At 71.7% G+C, this 16526-nt stretch overlaps 3 protein-coding genes across 4 annotated transcripts; 1 reads left to right on the top strand and 2 right to left on the bottom strand.

Annotated features, from left to right (window-relative positions):
* Nucleotides 1-180: 180 nt before the first annotated feature.
* On the top strand, nucleotides 181-3055 carry LRRC46 (leucine rich repeat containing 46). The gene is made up of 7 exons (XM_075443561.1): nucleotides 181-198; nucleotides 399-557; nucleotides 963-1009; nucleotides 1191-1300; nucleotides 1977-2046; nucleotides 2355-2512; nucleotides 2649-3055. The coding sequence occupies exons 1-7, from the start codon at nucleotides 181-183 to the stop codon at nucleotides 3053-3055; spliced, it is 969 nt and encodes a 322-aa protein (XP_075299676.1).
* SCRN2 (secernin 2) lies at nucleotides 3013-6630 on the bottom strand. 2 transcript variants are annotated; one of them, XM_075443683.1, is made up of 8 exons: nucleotides 6578-6630; nucleotides 5748-5987; nucleotides 5475-5656; nucleotides 5197-5396; nucleotides 4341-4556; nucleotides 4059-4224; nucleotides 3742-3919; nucleotides 3013-3617 (listed from the first exon to the last, which is right to left on the bottom strand). In XM_075443683.1, the coding sequence occupies exons 2-8, from the start codon at nucleotides 5916-5918 to the stop codon at nucleotides 3459-3461; spliced, it is 1272 nt and encodes a 423-aa protein (XP_075299798.1). In that variant the 5' UTR covers nucleotides 5919-5987; nucleotides 6578-6630; the 3' UTR covers nucleotides 3013-3458. The 2 variants fall into 2 exon arrangements, with proteins under 2 accessions (XP_075299798.1, XP_075299797.1); XM_075443682.1 differs by lacking the exon at nucleotides 6578-6630 and having other exon boundaries at nucleotides 5748-6255.
* A 3629-nt stretch (nucleotides 6631-10259) lies between these two features.
* Nucleotides 10260-14571, bottom strand: SP6 (Sp6 transcription factor). Its single transcript, XM_075443702.1, has 2 exons — nucleotides 14469-14571; nucleotides 10260-11392 (listed from the first exon to the last, which is right to left on the bottom strand). The coding sequence occupies exon 2, from the start codon at nucleotides 11358-11360 to the stop codon at nucleotides 10260-10262; it is 1101 nt and encodes a 366-aa protein (XP_075299817.1). The 5' UTR covers nucleotides 11361-11392; nucleotides 14469-14571.
* Between the last annotated feature and the right edge of the window lie 1955 nt (nucleotides 14572-16526).

Raw genomic sequence — 16526 nt, 5'->3', positions numbered from 1 at the left:
ACCCTGGCGATCCCCCCAGCCCGCGGGTTTCCGCCCCCCATCGCCTCAGCACCCTGCTCCTTGCAGAGAGCAGTGGGGCCAGCTCAGCCCCTCCAACACACCCACGGAAAGGGCGAGGACCCAGGCCACCCCCCCGCCATGGCAGGGCATGGCAAGATGCTGCTTGAGGGTGAGTGAGCCATGCCGGGTCCTGGGGGGGTACGGGGGGGCTGGGCCCCACTGCCCTGGGCCCCATCACCCTGGATTTCCCACAGGCCCTGCGCAGATGTCCCCGGGGGTGACCCTCACCGACAGCCTCATCGCCACGAGGAACCTGCCCCGGCTGGCAGAGCCCCCGAGCCTAGGCAGCCAGTGAGGACCCGCGCCGCGGAGCCCACCCTCACCACCCCGGCTGGCAGCGAGGGGTCTCCCAGCACAACGGACACCTCGAGCACCCCCCTTCCTCTAGATCCACGGAGCTGCTGGGCCCCTCGGCCATCCGCTTGGACCGGGAGAACATCTGTGCTATCGGGAGGCTCCGGAGCCCGCGGGAGATCCACAGCCTCTACCTGCAGCAGGTAAAGCCCTGCGGCAGGCGTGGGGCAGCGGAGATCAGCCCTGGGCCTCCTCGGGGGGACCACAAACACCCCCAGTTCTGCTCCAGAGCTTTGCCTCCCCGCATGGCCAGCGGGGCTGGCAGCGCTCCCCGCCGACGGCAGTGCCACCGACAGAATTCGAGCGAGCGTCCGGCATCATCCAGTCCATGTTTTTCCAACCCACACGTGGAGCCTTAGGGCCCTCATGGACTCTGCCAGGCTCTCCGTGCTGTCACAGCTCCGTGCCCTCTCCATAAAGCTCCCGCGGCAGTAGTGGGACCTGGTGTTGCCCCTGCGAGGCTGGAGTAATCCCAGGGTGCTCCCACTGTCTGACTTCCCTTGCGGTAGAAAAACACGTTGCCTTTTCCCCCTTTTTTTGTTTTCCAGAACCAAATTGAGAAGATCGAGAACCTGGGCTGCTTTCCCAACCTGCGGTACGGGCAGCTCCTGCCCCCGGGGAGATCGCTTCCCGTGGTCGGACGAGAGCGGGGCTCCCTCCTCCCCTTGGGGGGGGGTCGAGGTGCAGCCCCTGACAGCCTGGTGCCACTGGCTCTGACCCTGGGGGCCGTGGTGTCCCCCCCCGCCTCACACCACTGCCCTCCCTGCGCTCTGCAGGTTCCTCTCCCTGGCTGGGAACCGCATCCGCAGAGTGGAGAACCTGCAGCCCCTGCGACACCTGCGCGTCCTGGACTTGTCCCACAACCGGATCCAGACGCTGGATCCAGGTGGGAAGCAGGAACGGCTCCGGACGTGGCCTGGGTCTGCCCGAGAGGTGCCTGGGAAACGCCAGCAGACCCTTGGTCCAGGCTCTGCCGGGGTCTCTGGCTCTGGGGTCCCATCCAGAGCCCCAGCAGACCCACCCTGGGGCTGGCCTGCGTGTCCCAGCGTGACACCAGAGGAGCTCGGTGGCCAGGTTTGAGCTGTCCCTTCTGCCGGCGGACCCCAGATGTCTGCTTCCACCTTGGGTCCCGCTTCAGCAGAAGGCTTCAGCGGCTCCCGTCAGCTCGGGGGGTTCAGCCTGGAGCAAAGCTGCTCCCACCCTGACAGCCCTTCATGCACCTTGCAGCCGGCTCCTCCCGTGGGTGAGTTTTGGCAGCAGAGGGAGGGACAGAGGGATAACGTCTCCCTCTGTAGCGATGCTAGCGTGGCACCGGGCCCTCTGCGTGGAGACGGGGCTGAGAAAGGCCACGGTGAGGGGCTGGGAGGGGGAAACCCCTCGGATTCCCGTCCTCCCTGCCTCAGTTTCCCCAGCCGTGAGGTGAGAGACCACTTCCCACGGCGGGGCTGTCGCCTCGGGAATGGGTGAAGAGCTGCGGGAGATGGGGGGCACGGGGGTTTGGCGAGGGGGGGGGGGTCAGGCCCCATCTCAGCACCTTCCTGCCTTCCCTTTGGTCTCCGCAGACGAGCTGCCCCGCAGCCTCCGTCTCCTCGACTTAACGGGGAACGAATGCACCCGCCAGCACGGATACAGGTGGGTAAGGGGAGTCTGGGGGGAGTTGCGGGGGGAGAGCAAGTCCCCCAACCGCACACGGCCCTCAGCAGGGTACAGCCCCCCCCAAACACCAAATACAGCCTGACCTCCCCCCGCCAAACCCAGAAATCTGCATCTCTGCCCAGGCCAGGCTGTGGGTGGGCTGCACGGAGCAGTGCCGGGGGGGGCGGTGCTGGGGGGGGGGGGGGGGCATGGTGCTGGGGGTTCAGGGCCACCCCAAAACACTCCCAGCCCCGTGGCGATGCCATGCGGTGGGGGAACATCAGCTCGTCCTTCGGTGCCTGCAGAGAGCTGGTGGTGGGAGCCCTGCCCCACCTCCTGCAGCTGGACGCCCAGCCCGTCCGCAGCAGCGTGGGTGAGGAGGAGGAGGGAGGAGGCTCTTCCAGCAGCGAGGATGAAGATGAGTTGCTCTCTGAGCTGAATGGCCCTTTCACTGCAGGCAAAGGTACCCAGACTGAAGCGGGACACGTCCCACGCTCGGGGGCTAAGCAGGCCAGTCCCTCTGTCCCCAAGGGTGACAGGAGTGGCAGGGAGCTCGGGTGGCCTCCTGCAATTCCTCTCCCTCTCTCCGTCCCTGGCAGATTTCTTTGCGGATCTGCACCGGGAGCTGGCCGGGCGCTCGCGGCGGAGGCAGAGGGAGGCCCTGGCCGAACACCGGACCCATCTGGCAGAGCTGGAGGAGCTGCGGGAGCGTCGGGCCCTGCTGCTGCCTCCCGCACCGCCGAGCCCAGGCAGCGAGGCAGCCGCCCGCACCACAGCCCCGGGACCCAGGCACTCGCAGCCCCGTGACCAAGCGAAGCCGGGGACATGGCTGCCACCACTGCCGGGTCCCGGCGGGCAGCACGCCTGCCCGCAGCCCCAGCGAGCTCCCGGTGGGAGCCAGCCCCGGCCCAAAGCTCCGCAGGAGGAGACTCGTGCCAAAGGAGCAAGAAACGGGCCGTTACCCCAAACACCCCGCAGCAGCACGGCACCGCGCGGTTCGGATTAAAGCCGCTTTATTCCTACGCCGTTCTGCCTGTCGGCCACCGAGCCCCCGGCCCCGCAGCCAGCCCCGGAGGGGCCGGGCACAGGCAGCTCTGCCTGATGGTGGGGAAAGACACGCCGGGCTGCGGGCAGGACTCCGAATCCCGCTCCACATCCCTCTCCTTCCCTCCACACCCGCGTTTCAGGCCACGGCCACCTCCCGATTCCTCCAGGGTGGGTTGGGGGGCTGGAGGCTCCGCACCCCCGGGGCTGGAGATGCCGGTCAAAGCCATTCCCCATCGCGCCGTCAGCAGCAGACCCACGGCAGGAGGAGGTGAGGAGCTGGGGCTGGGCACCGGGAAGGTTTCTTCATCCCCTGTCCAGGATCATGCTGCGAGGGGGGCCGAGCCCACCCACCTGCGTGGGGTTTATGTGTAGAACTTCATCTCTGCCTCCACGCAGTCGAAGAAGAGGTCGGCCAGCTCCTCCGGGTGGGGGGCCACCGTGCCCCCCAGCAGCGCGTTCATCCCCTCCAGGGCCTGCTTCTCCAGGTCCCGCAGCATCTGCAGGAGCTTCTGACCCTGCTCCTGGTGGGGCAGGGGAGAGAGGAGAGCTGAGACCGGGCGCCCTCAGGGAATTCCACAGCCTCCCCCACCACCAGGGCAGTCGAGGGTCCCGGGGCAGCGGCGGCTGGGGAAGGGTCTGCGGTACCTGGTCCCTCTCCATCAGCTCCAGCGCTGCCTGATGCCGGCGGTAGAGCTCGTGCCGCCGATCGACCGTGCTCTGGAACCGCGGGATCTGCTTGGCGGGGTCGTCGTGGAAGGTGGGAGACCTCACCTGCGGCACGGGCTTGAGGCCGGCCACGAAGACGAAGGGCTTGAAGACGGACCTGCCAGAGAGGAGCACGGGGCCCTGGGACCGGCCAGCACGAGGACGGACGCTGCTCCGTGGGGATGCTCAGCCCGGGGCACGGCTCTGCCTTGTCCCCGTTGCCCCTGGAGCGGGGCTGTCCCCCCCGCTGTCCTCACCTGGAGGGGTCAGGGGTGGCTGTGAAGAAGTGGACGCAGGGCAAGGCGGGGTCCCGGGGCAGCACGGACACCATGCTGCCCGCCGTGCGGAAGCCCTCCGAGTCCACGCAGATCCCGCTGGCCTTGTCCCGCAGGATGGCCATGAACGTCTCCGCCGTGATGCGACCTGGCAGGCGAGGCAGAGCCACGTCGCCGCCGGCACCTCAGACCTGGCCCCGGCTGCTGTGGCCACGCCGGGGCGAGCCACGGGTGGCCGTCCCTGTCCCCTGTCCCCGTCCCCACCTGCGTGCTGCCGCAGCAGCTCCGTGCCAGCGCGGTAGCGGGCCTTGGCAGCCTCCATGCGGGCGGGCTGCTCTGCCAAGGAGAAGGCCTCGGTGAAGCTGAACTCGCCATCCCCGCTCCACCAGCCCTGGCTGCGGGCTTGCTGCCGCAGCCCCGCGTGCTCGGCCGTGATCTCCCTCCCGATGCTGAGCTGGTTGGAGATGTTGCGGCTGCCCTCTGCGAAGGCCAGAGAGGGGTCAAGGGAGGTTCTCCTTCCCCTCTACTCTGCCCTGGTGAGGCCCCATCTGCAGTGCTGTGTCCAGTGCTGGGCTCCCCACTTCAAGAAAGCTGAGGAGCTACTGGAGAGAGCCCAGCGGAGGGCTACAAGGATGGTGAGGGGACTGGAGCATCTCTCCTCCGAGGAGAGGCTGAGGGAGCTGGGCTTGTTCAGCCTGGAGAAGAGAAGGCTGAGAGGGGACCTTAGAAATGCCGATCAATATCTGCAGGGTGGGGGTCAGGAGGACGGGGCCAGACTCTTCCCAGTGGTGCCCAGTGACAGGACAAGGGGCAACGGGCACAAACTGAAGCTGAGGAAGCTCCAGCTGAACCCGAGGAAGAACTTCTTCCCTCTGAGGGTGACGGAGCCCTGGCCCAGGCTGCCCAGGGAGGCTGTGGAGTCTCCTTCTCTGGAGATATTCCAGCCCCGCCTGGACGCGGTGCTGTGCAGCCTGCTCTGGGTGACCCTGCTTGGGCAGGGGGTTGGGCTGGGTGACCCACAGAGGGCCCTGCCAACCCCCACCATGTTGGGATTCTGTGGGTCAGGCTGGGAGGGGGCACAGGGCTCCCAGTCCTCCCAGTACAACCAGTGCCCACTCACCTCGGATCCGCTGGGCTGCCCAGTACCGGCCGGCCGTCTCCAGCACCCAGGCCTCGGCGCGGTCAGCCAGCAGGAAGGTGTTGTGGTAGACGAAGGGCTCCGGCTCCTCCTTGCAGCTCCCGCCCTGGCCGTAGCGCTCCAGCAACGCCGTGATCACCTCCACGGCCTCCCGCGCAGAGCTGCCCCGCTCCAAACCCAGCCTGCCGCGCCGGCAGCACCCCATCAGCCTGCGCTGGGGGCCGGCGCGGGGTCAGGGGGGGTCACGACATGGTCCTCACCTCACCAAGTCCATCCCCAGCAGCGCCTCGTCCTCCCCCACGGGCTCGCGGGTCCAGACGCCCTCGTTGCCCACGCAGACGCCGTGCTCGTTGGCACCCATCTCGGCACCCCACAGCCAGGCGGGACGGCTCAGCACCACGGCGTGGGTCCTCTCCACCTGCTCGATCTCCAGGTAGGTGCACTGCGGGGGGGGGGGACACCGATGGGGGCTGAGACCCGGCATGCTCGGTGCGCCGTCCCCAGCAGCCGCTCCAGTCCCGGCACGGTCTCACCTGGACTTTGTCCCCAGGACGGTGGACGGCGGCGGGGACGTAGACGACCTCCTGGACCTCATGGCGCGGGCGGTCGGCGTTCTTGGCAAAGATGACGGCGGGCGTCGTGGTGTGCGGCGGCAGCGCCACGAAGCAGTCGCAGGATGAGGGCGCGGGACCCCGACCCGCCATCCTAAACTGGGCAGGGGGGCACCCCGGGGGACATCACCTCCTTGTCCTGGGTATCCCCAGAGTGAGTCCCTGTAGGGCCGGTAGACGTGGGGACAGGGGGTCTTTAGGGGGGCGGCTGGGGATGAGGCGGTCCCTGGACCTGGGGGGACAGCAGGGCCCCCACCTCGGGGTGGCCTGGGGGGCACCTCCTGCCCCGGGACTCCGCAGCTCTGCCCCGACCGGAGCCGCCCTCCCGCACAGCCCCGGTAGCCAGGACCTCCTGCACCGACCGCGGATGGGACCCCCTGCCCGCACAGCCCCGGTAACCGGGACCCCCTACACGAACCGCGGACGGGACTCCCGCCCGCACAGCCCCCCCCTTCCCGTGACCCCCTGCACCGACCGCGGATGGGACAGCCCCCCCCTTCCCGGGACCCCCTGCACCGACCGCGGATGGGACCCCCCGCCCGCACAGCCCCCCCCCTTCCCGGGACCCCCCTGCACCGACCGCGGATGGGACCCCCCGCCCGCACAGTCCCCCCCCTTCCCGGGACCCCCCTGCACCGACCGCGGATGGGACCCCCCCGCCCGCACAGTCCCCCCCTTCCCGGGACCCCCCTGCACCGACCGCGGATGGGAGCCCTCGCCCGCACAGCCCCCCCTTCCCGGGACCCCCGGACCTGCCGCGGCTCCGCCGCCGCTGGTCCCGCCCCCCCCGTCCCGTCTCGTCCCGCAGACAGCGGCGCCCCGTGGCCGGAGGCCGCACGGCGGCAGCGGGCGGCGACCGGCACCGGCACCGGCAGCCGCGTGGGGCGCGGCGGGGACCGGATCCCCCAAAGGAGCCCGAGGGCCGGGGTCGTAGCTGCCCCCGCCGTGGAGCAGGGACGGGGGACCCTGGTGCGAGCCGGGGGGGTCCCGTGGGGCAGAGCCTCCCGTGGGCAGTACCCCTGTGGGTAACACCCCCTCCCCCCGTGGGCAGCACCCCTGTGGGAAAGCACCTCCGAGGGCAGCACCCCCGTGGGCAGAACTCTCCGTGGGCAGGACCCCCGTGGGCACCCCCCCGTCAGCAGCACCCCGGGTGAGCAGTACCCCCGTGGGCAGCAACCCACGTTGGAAGCACCCCGTGGGTAGCACCCCCACCCCCCCCCGCGGGGAGCACCTCCGTGGGCAGCACCCCGGGTGGGCAGAACTCCCTGCGCCCAATATCCCCGTGGGCAGAACTCCCCGTGGGCTGTACACTCGTGGGCAGCACCCCCCTCCCGTGGGCAGCATCCCCCCCGTGGGCCCCCCCCCCCGCGGGCAGCACCCCGCCCGCCCCGCGGTATGCAGGCAGACCTGCCGGCCAGCGCCCTGCCCGCGGGGGAACCGTCCCGGCGTGCGGGGCCGGGCCCCACGCGGGTCACACCCCCCACACACACCCACCCCAGCGCCCTCCCGCATCCCCATCCCGCAGCCCCGAGGCCAGGACGGGGGTCGGGGGAGCCCTGGGGGGGAGGAGGGGGTCGGGGGTCCCTGGGCACAGACGCAGCCGGAGAGCCGGACCGTGGAAAACACGCGCGTTTATTCCAAGTACAAAACCCGAACCCGCAGCCCCCCGCAGCCTCTTCACAGCACGGACGCTCCCCTCGCCGGGTGGGGGGGCACCCCCCATCCCACCCCCCACCCCCCCCCACCCCACCTGCCCCGGGGAGGCGGCTCGGGGGTGGGTGGGGGACGCGGCGGGTCGGGGCGCGGGGCCGGCATCCCCACGCCGCAGCAGGCTGGACTGGTTTCGGCGGGTGGGGGCCGGCCTCCGTCCTTCCCCACCCGGTTTTACAGCCTTCATTGCCCCATCGCGGCGGGCAGGGCCCCTCCGGGGGGGGGGGTGGGGGGGTGCGGGGGCAGAGCACACCTGGGGCCCCTCCTCGCAGCCCCCCAGCTCTGGTGAGACAGATCCTGAGCCGCAGCCTTACCGTGGGACCCCCCCCTCCTCGGCGGTTCCCTCCTCAACCCACCCTTGGGGTGCCCCCAGCACAGCCCCCCTAAACCTGCCCCCCCTAAACCTAACCTTAAACCTGCCCCCCCCCAAACCACGCTGGAGCCCCCGGCTGCTCCCAGGAGCTGGGCTTGGCTACCAAAACCCGATGGGGCGCGACGCTGCGGGGGCCTGGAGAGGGTCCCGAGCCCCCCACCCCGGCGTCCCCTCGGGAGACGAAATCCCAACTGGGGGCACCGAGGCGGGGGGAATTTTGTGCTGGACAAGGCCAAAGCAGAGTCGGGGACGTCCTTCGAGAGCCACGGGCAGCCCAGGTCACCCGAGCCCTGCGGCCGTGCCGGGGTGGGGGACGCGACCCTGCAGACCCCCCCCCAGCGAGACTTCACCTGGCGCTGGGTGTCTCCCAGCGGGGCTGCCACTAGCCCCTCGCGCGCCGGTGGGGACGGGGACAGGACCCTGCGAGGGGTCCTACCCCCCCCTCATCCATAAGGCCCACGGCCGCAGCTTCAGCCCGAGACAACCACTCTGCCCGAGTGGCAAAGTCTGGCTTCACCTTAATAAAATAATAATAATTAATAATAATAATAATTAATAATTAATAATAATAAAACAATCAAAACCGAAGGCCTTGGGGCGCCCTCCGGGCACGGACCCCACTCAACTTCACCTCCACCCCTTCCCCCCCAGGCCCCGGGGTGCTCCGAGCCCGGGCAGCCCCCATCATGGCCCCCCCTGGACCCCCCAGGATGGGGCCACCCTGGGAGACCGGCCCCCCCCTCCCCAATCTTCCCCCCTCCCCAGATTCCCAACTGGTGTGAACTGGTGTGGGCTGTGGAGCAGAGCCAGGGGACCCCCGGGTGCCCCGAGCAGACCACAAGCCCCCTCCCACCCGGCCCCCCAACACCCCCCGGGCCCCAGGTTCAGCCTCTCCTTCCACCTCCAAGGGGTTCCGCCAAAATCGGGGGGGATAAGACCCAAAAAGGTCTAAAACCCAAGTTTTGCAGACCGCCAGCCAGGGGTGAGGGACAGACTCGGGGTCCCCCAGGGAAAGGGGGGACAGCCCCAGGGGAGAAATATTTGGGGGCCCTGGTGGGGGATGCCCCGGGGCATCCCCGAGAGATACAGGGACCCGGGAAGGGACAGCTATGGGGTCCCCGGGGGGACGGGCAGCATGCAGGGGGGGGACAGGCAGATGTCCCCTGGAGATGCGGGACCCCGGGGAGGGACGGCTACGGGGCCACAGGGGGACAGGCAGCATGCATGGAGGGATGGGGGGGTCCCCTGGAGGTCCCCCCCCGAGGGACCTGCAGCACGCACAGGGGCAAGGCTGCGGTCCCCAGTGGGGTCCCCGGGGGAGGGATGGCAATGGGGTCCCCAGGTCACAAGCAGCATGCCCGGGGGGGGACCCCCACAGTCACAGGGTCCCCAGGGAGGGCCGGGGGGGGCCAGGCGGGGGTCGCGGGGCAGCATGGCCATGCCAGGCTGGGGGAATGTGGCCATCCCGGCTCTCCCGGGGCTGCTGCTGCCCCGTGTGCCCCCCCCCGGGGCTGGGGGGGGTGGGAACGCCGCGGGTGTGCGCTTGGGCAACCGCCCGCCGCAGCCCCCCCGGCTCACCTGCAAGTGGGACTTCTTATTTTGCCATTTTAGCCTCAATTCGAGTTAAAAAATCAGGTTTTCACATCCCCAAGCTCCCACCCAAAGCGGGGCTCCAGGGGACGGGGGACCCCCGCCAGCCCAGCATCCCCAGCCGGGGAGGGGGGGCCCAGGGCCCCCCCCCCGAGATGCCAAAACCTCCCGGGTGGTGAAAAAGCGGGGCAGGCGTGGACGCGGCCCGAGCCCGGGACGCCAAGGGTTTGTGTGGGGATGACGGGGAGGGGGCTGGGGGGCTGCGGCCGCCCTCCCTGCACGAAGGCTCCCGGGTTTCTCCTCTCTCCCTTTCTCCTTCTCCTTCCTCCCCTTGGGGCTGGACGTGCCCGGGCAGCGCCCGCTCCTTCGGCTCCCATTGATGTTCCTCCCAACCAGCCGCGCCGCCTGCCAGCGGCCTCCCCAACAAGAAAAAGATTTGGGAAGCCGGGGGAGGACGGGAGCGGGGCGGGGAGGGGGGGGAAACCGGGCCGGGAGAGCGGGAGCGGGACAAGTGAAACCGCCGCCGGGCAGCTCCGGCGCTCCCCAACCGGCACCGCGATGGCGGGGGACAAAGCCGTGCCACCGGCCTTGCCCCCCCCCCCCGACCCTCACCACCGCTCCGAGCGCAAGGTGCCAGCCCCGCGCCCCCAACCCGCACCCCGACTCCCATCGGGGACCAGCCCCGAAGGGTTTCCCCCCCACCCCGGGGTCCTCCCCACCTCCATCCCCGTGTCCCCCCCCCCCACCCGGGGCTCAGCGGCTCAGTTTGTGGGGGCTGCGTTCCCCCCCTCGGACTCCCGCTTGCCTCCCTTGCCGGCTGACGGGTCCCCGGCGCCCTTCCCCTCGGGTTCGCCCCCGTCCTTGCCCCCGTCGTGCGTCTTCATGTGCTTGCCCAGGTGGTCGCTGCGCATGAAGACGCGGCCGCAGACGGGGCAGGCGAATTTCTTGGCGCCGGTGTGGGTCTGGAGGTGCCGCTGGAGCTCGTCGGAGCGGGTGAAGCGCTTGCCGCAGAAGAGCCAGTTGCAGACGAAGGGTCGGTCGCCGCTGTGCCAGCGCAGGTGGGCTTTCAGGTGCGAGGTCTTGGCGTACGCCTTCCCGCAGCCGGGGATGTGGCAGTTGTGGAGGTGCTTGCGTTTCGCCCCCTCCGGGCACGGACCCCCCCTTTCCGCCTCCTGGCAGTTGGGGCAGCGGCACGCCGCCTGCCCCCCGCCCCGCGGCACCGCGCGACGCGCTCCCTTCGGCCGCCCGCCGCCCTCCGCCTCCGGCCCCCGCGGCTCGGGGGGTCCCTCCAGCGCCTTCGCCCCCTCCGCTCCCAGCAGGTGCTGGCTAGGGGGGGGCAGCAGGTGGGCAGGGGGGCCGCAGAGCTGGTGCTCCCCGCCACCGTACCCCCCCAGCGCCGGCGGCAGCCCGGGGTGCCCGGGCACCTGCAGCCCCCCGCCCTGCCCGGGGGGCAGCTCCATCCAACTGGCTCCGGCGTGGAGATCCCACCAGTTGACGCTTCCCTCGTCGCCGGGAGCGCCGGGATGGGGGGGCCGGAACCAGGGCTCGTAGGGATGCGCCATGTCCGGGGCGGCCGGCAGCAGCTTGGCGTAGGAGCCGGGGGCGGCGGGGCCGTCGGCGGGGAGCTCTAACCGCGGGGGGCCATGGGGCTCGTAGGTGGCGGGAGCGGCGAAGGCGGAGGCGTCGGGACCCGCCAGCGGCAGCTCGGGCGGAGGCAGCGGGGAGGCGAAGTCGGCGGCGGCGGCGGCGGAGCTGCCGTGGGGCTGGAAGGGCGGCAGCGGCTGCAGGTCGAGGTGGCTGGGCGAGGCGCGGGGCGCGTCGGAGGCCTGGGTCCCCAGGGAGCCGCAGACCGCCGTCAGCATTGCCGGGCGGCGCGGGGCGAGGGCGGACAGACCTGCGGGGCCAAGGAGGGGGGGAGAGAAGCGCTGTCAGAAGAGGGGGGGCACACCCCCTAACCCCCCTGTCCCTGCGCACACTGGCACCGGGGACGGTTTGGCACCGGCGGCAGCCCTGGCGTCGATTCCTGTCCCTCCACGCCACGGGTGACAGCGTCCCCAGCACCCTGTCACCCGCGGTTTGGGGACACCTCTGCCCTGCCAAGGGGGTTTCTCTGCCCCACAGCCCGGTGTGACGCCAGGACGGTGATGCCAGCCTGGGGGGGCACCCCTTCTCACCCGTCCCCGTGCCCCTGCGGACCCTGTGCCAGCCCCTGGCACAGCCCCGGTGCTGGTGGGTCACGTCTGTGGCCCGAGGGGGTCGGTGCCTATCGCTGAAACCTAAGAGAGCTGCCAGCATCTGCCTCGCCACCTCCCCACCCGCGTCCCCCCAACGCAGCTGGGGTCCCCAAGGGGACACGAGTGGCGTCCCCAAGCCCGTGCCCCAACCACAGGGGGACACGGCACCCACGGGGCCACCCTGCTTCTCCCGCGTCCCAGTCGGGCTGGGAAACCATCGCCCCCATCTCTGCTTCTGCCCCAAGCCCCCAGCCCGGCTGGGAGCCCCCCGGCAGTGGGGGGGGGGGGGGGGGCTGCACCCCCGGGCTGGTTGGCAGCGGGATGGGGGAGCGGAGCCGGCTGCGGGGCGGCAGCGGAGCCCGGGGGCCAAGCCGCCGGCAGCCCTTTGAAGTCGGGCTCTGGGCTGCTTTCGCCCGCAGCCCGGACCCCCGGGGCACCCGCTGCGCCCCCGGACCCCCGGGCACCCGCTGCCTCCCCGGCACGGCGGCCGTGACTCACCAGGAGCTGTGCAAACCCCACTGGGGACGGGCCCCACCCCGGTGTCGAAATCCACCTGCTGCCACCGGCTCCCGCCCCCCGACTTCCCACCGGCACCGCGGCAGGGGGCGGCTGAGCCCCCCACTGTCCCCTCCCGCTCCCAGCCCCCCCCATGCCGTCCCCCCCTGGCTCCTCGCCACCCCCGGCCCGTGCGGGATGGGGACGGACCCCCAGGGAGACTCCCCGGGGGTGCTGAAGCTTTTGGGGTGGGGGATCCCCTGTGCAAAGGGGCTGCACCCCCAGAGCCCCCCAGTCCCTAGCACTATGAGCCCAGGGCAGGGAGGGGGTCCCGGACACTGGAGACCACCCCAGTTACGTGAGGACGCCGTTTCCCCCTGCCCGGAGGCACCGGGGAGGGAGGGGGACCCCAAGGAGAGGGGTGGGAGCTGGGGGGTGCCAAAATCCCCCCGACGGGACCCACCTCCACCTGCAATACCGACACTGGTGGGGGCTCGGCCTTGAGCGGGTGTCAGGGTGGTCACGGGTGGGACGAGCCCCCCAGGGCCGGCAGCCGGGGCAGGTTTCGGGGTGCTGCTCCCCAGAGGGGGCCCAGCTCTGCCCACCCCAGCCCTGAGGGGGGGTTGGCACCGATTTCGGGGCCAGCTCCTGGGGACCGTCCCTGCCTCCTGGGGATGCCAGTGGGGCCGGTGCTGGCTGGCACCAAGGGGGGGCCATGGCTTCCACCCAGTGCTGGTCCTCAGCGGGGTCCTGAGCCCCCCCCACTCCCCGTGGGTGCCAGATTGAGGCCACCACCACAAAACCCCACAGTGAAGGCCTTTTGTGGGGCTACGGCTAGGCAGCCTGCACTGCACAGGGCCCCCCCGGATCTGGGGATGGAGGGGGCTTCGCAGGGAGGACCCCCAGCCCCCCAGGTGGAGAAGGGCCCCCCGCGGGTAACCGGGCAGCTCCCACCCGACCCAGAGCTGGCACGGCCACGGTGAGCTCCGGCGGCCGTGGCTCTCCCAGCACACCCTGCTCCCAAAAGACCCCCCCAGCTCGGGGGTCCCACCAGGACTGAGCCCCCCGACCCACGGCCCCGCCACGCGCACCGAGACCCGCGGCCGCGTCGCACCACCTCCGCCGCAGCTGCGCCCCGTCCCGCTCCGAAGCCAGCGAGCGGGGACCCGCAGGGGATTCGGGGGGCTGGGAGGGACACCCCCTCACCCCCCCCACTCCCCCTCCCCCCCGTGGCCCTGCCCCAGCCACGCGTGGAGGTTCCCGGGGCGTTTTTCCATCCGGGAATGACGACAAAAATCCCCCCGGGGCCCCCAGCGTCCCCCTCCCTGGCGGGGCCCGACGACGCGTTGGCCATTTCACCGCAGGGAAACTGAGGCACGGGCGAGTGCTGCGTCCCGTGAGTCACGGTCCGGGCTGGGCAGAGGCGGCTCTGCCCGTCTGCCGGCCGCGGCCCGGCCCCTCGTCTCTCGCCCCCCGGCCCCCGGCCCCCGCCCGGCCGCCACCGGGGAGCCCCGACGGGAGGAGGATGGTCGGGGCCGGGGGTGATGCCGCGGTTTGGGGGCGATACCGCGGGTTTAGGGGGATGCCGAGGGGTCGGGGGACGGTGCCGAGGGGTTTGGGGTAATGCCGAGGGTTTTGGGGTGATGCCGAGGGTTTTTGGGGGGGATGCCGCGGCTTTTGGAAGGGCGATGCCGCGGGTTTCGGCGGGGGGGGGGATGCCGCCACCTCACCGCACCGCCCAGCCCGCAGCAACGCTCCCCGCAGCCCGAGCGAAACTCCCCGGGGCTTCTTCGGGGGACACACACACACACAGAGCACCGGTCGCGGGGTTGGGGGGGGACACGCAGCCCCCCCCAGCTCCCTGCCCCGCACCAGGGCTTGGCACCGGCGCGGGGTCCCTGCGGGGCGGCGGAGGGGGACCCGGCCCCATGGGAGGGAGGGGACTTCTCGCTGTAAATCGCGGGGGGGGGGGGGGCACACATCAGGGCGTCGCGGCGGGGCCGGCAGCCCCGGGGCTCGGTGGCCAGTGGACGCGGCGGGGGGGCAAGCAAAGACTTGCCGGGGCTGGGCTGGGCCGGGGCGGCGGAGCCGGAGGCAGCGCGTTCCCAGCCGCCCGTCGGGGCAGCCCCGACCCCCGCGGCCCGGCCGGGGGTCCCCGCGCCCCCCCACCCTCCCCTCCCTCCCTCCCTCCGTGGGGCTCGGGCAGCGCCGGGGTGGGATGGGGGGGGGGGGGGTACGTACGGGTCTAACGGCAGAGAGCTCCCGGCGGCTCCGTCCTCATCGGCGTTGGGGTCCGGTTCCCGAGGGGACCCCGAGGGACCCACGCGGCTCCCCAGGGACGGGGCACCCACCGGGCCGGGCGAGCAGGAATGGCTGGGTCCCAGCCCGGCGCCCGGCTCTTGCCTCCTCCCCGCCGGCCCAGCTCCTCCCCTCCCCGGCCCAGGTGATTTTAACCCTTGGAGGCAGAGCCCCGGCCCCGCCGCTCGACGGGAGCCCGCTCCCGGTCCCGGGATCCGGGGGAAAGACGGCGGAGGGAGGGGACGGCGAGTTGGCAGCGAGCGGGGTGCGGGGGGGGGTAATTAAAGAAGAAAGAAACAACCGCCTCCCTCCCCCGCCCCGTGGACGCCCTCCTCCTGCCACCCCCCCCCGCCCCGAGCACCCTGGGGAGCCCAGCCGGCTGTCGTGCCCACCCCCGGGGGTGGCACCCGGAGGTGGCCGTCTGCTGCTGCCCCCGGGGATGGCAGCCATCCCCGGGGAGGGGGGGGGCTCGGGGTCCCCCGTTGTGGCTCATCCCAGTGCCACGGGGTAACCGGGATGGGGACGGGCGCGGGGGGTGAGTTTTGGGGTCAGGGCTGGACCCGTGGTGGGAGGGAGCAGGATGCTGATGGCGGGACCCACCGTGACCCGGATGGATTTGGGGCACCCCAAAAGGGTCCGGGAGGTCCCGGCGGAGCCCGTCCCCCCCAGCCTGGGGTGTCCGACCCTCCCGACTCCAGTTCCCCCACCACTGCGGCTGGCGGCACGAGGGGCTGCCGGGATGGAGAAGCCCCAGGAGCCGCCAGACGGCAACGCCATGGCCAGAGGAGCCACTTAATCACCGGGGCGTCGTGTCCCCATTTCCACGGCCGAAATCCCTGGGCCAGCACGAGGCTGGCCACCCGTCACCGCAACCCCACGTGGACCCTGGGGGAAGCCCACCCCACTCCAAAGCCCATGGGAAAGGGTGGTGGTCACTGGCCAGAGCCAGGACCTCCGCCACCAGCGCCGGGAGCCCGGCTGGCCGAGCCCGGCGTGCCGGCACAAGGGAGCCCGCATCTCGCCGCCACGCTTGCCAAGCGCCCGGCCGGGCGGAGGGCGCGGGGGAACTCCTTCGCCCAGGGGAAAACTCTCCTGGTTTTCATCATCCCAGGGATGGCTCCACCGCCGTCACCGCCGAAACGCGGCTGGCTATGGGCTGAGCCTGGCCCCACGGCTCGGGCGGGCACCGGGATGGGGACCCCGGGATGGGGACCCTGGGACGGACAGGGGCAGGGCAAGCTGGTGCGGGGGGGTTTGGTGATGAACACGCGCTCCAGTTCTCCAGTGCTGGGGGGGATGCAGGGGGACCCCAGCTCCAGGGTCTTGCCACCTCCCCTCCCCTGCACCTGCCTGGGAGGTGGCGGGGGCCATTCCGGTGGCCGCGGGGAAGGGGGATGCTCCGGTTTGGGGACACCCGGGAGCTGTTTGGGCTGGGGTGGTGGGGCCCCGGGCACCCCGGCTGCCTCCCAGTCGCCGGTGTCGCGGCCACCAGCAGCTCCCCGGGGTAGGGACCACCTCGTGTGCAGCTCCAGGCACCGGTGAGGCCGATCCCCGGCTGGATCCCAGTCCCCATCCCAATCCCCATCCCAATCCCCATCCCGGCCCTGCTGCCACCGGGAGCCGGGACTCCACAGTGCGCCTTTCCCTGTGTGTCGTGCACGTGGTGGGGACGTGGCTCATCCTGCGTCCCTTCGCCCCGGGGTCTCCTTCCCAGTCTCCCCAGTGCTTGAGGGACTGGCGGTGCGGGAGGGAGATGGGTCGCTGCGCAGGGGTCCCAGGTGCCGGCTGCCGTGGTCCCTGCCAGTCCCGGGCTGCAGGGTGGGAGGGTGTGGGACACTGTGTGCCTGCTCTGGGGACAGGGACGAGGACCTGGGGTGGCCCCGACCTGCTGACACCCCCAGCCCCCAGCCCCAAGGCTGGAGCGGGGGTCTCTGGACCCATCCCAAAACACCGCAGCTGGACTGGGGGGGAAGGAGCCGCCGGGGTGCGGCCAGGGGCAGC

Source organism: Opisthocomus hoazin, chromosome 26 (genome assembly GCF_030867145.1).
Source record: "Opisthocomus hoazin isolate bOpiHoa1 chromosome 26, bOpiHoa1.hap1, whole genome shotgun sequence".
Classification (NCBI taxonomy): domain Eukaryota; kingdom Metazoa; phylum Chordata; class Aves; order Opisthocomiformes; family Opisthocomidae; genus Opisthocomus; species Opisthocomus hoazin.
The sequence above is the reverse complement of the archived record's forward strand: the minus strand, read 5'-3'. Positions and strand labels throughout refer to the sequence as shown.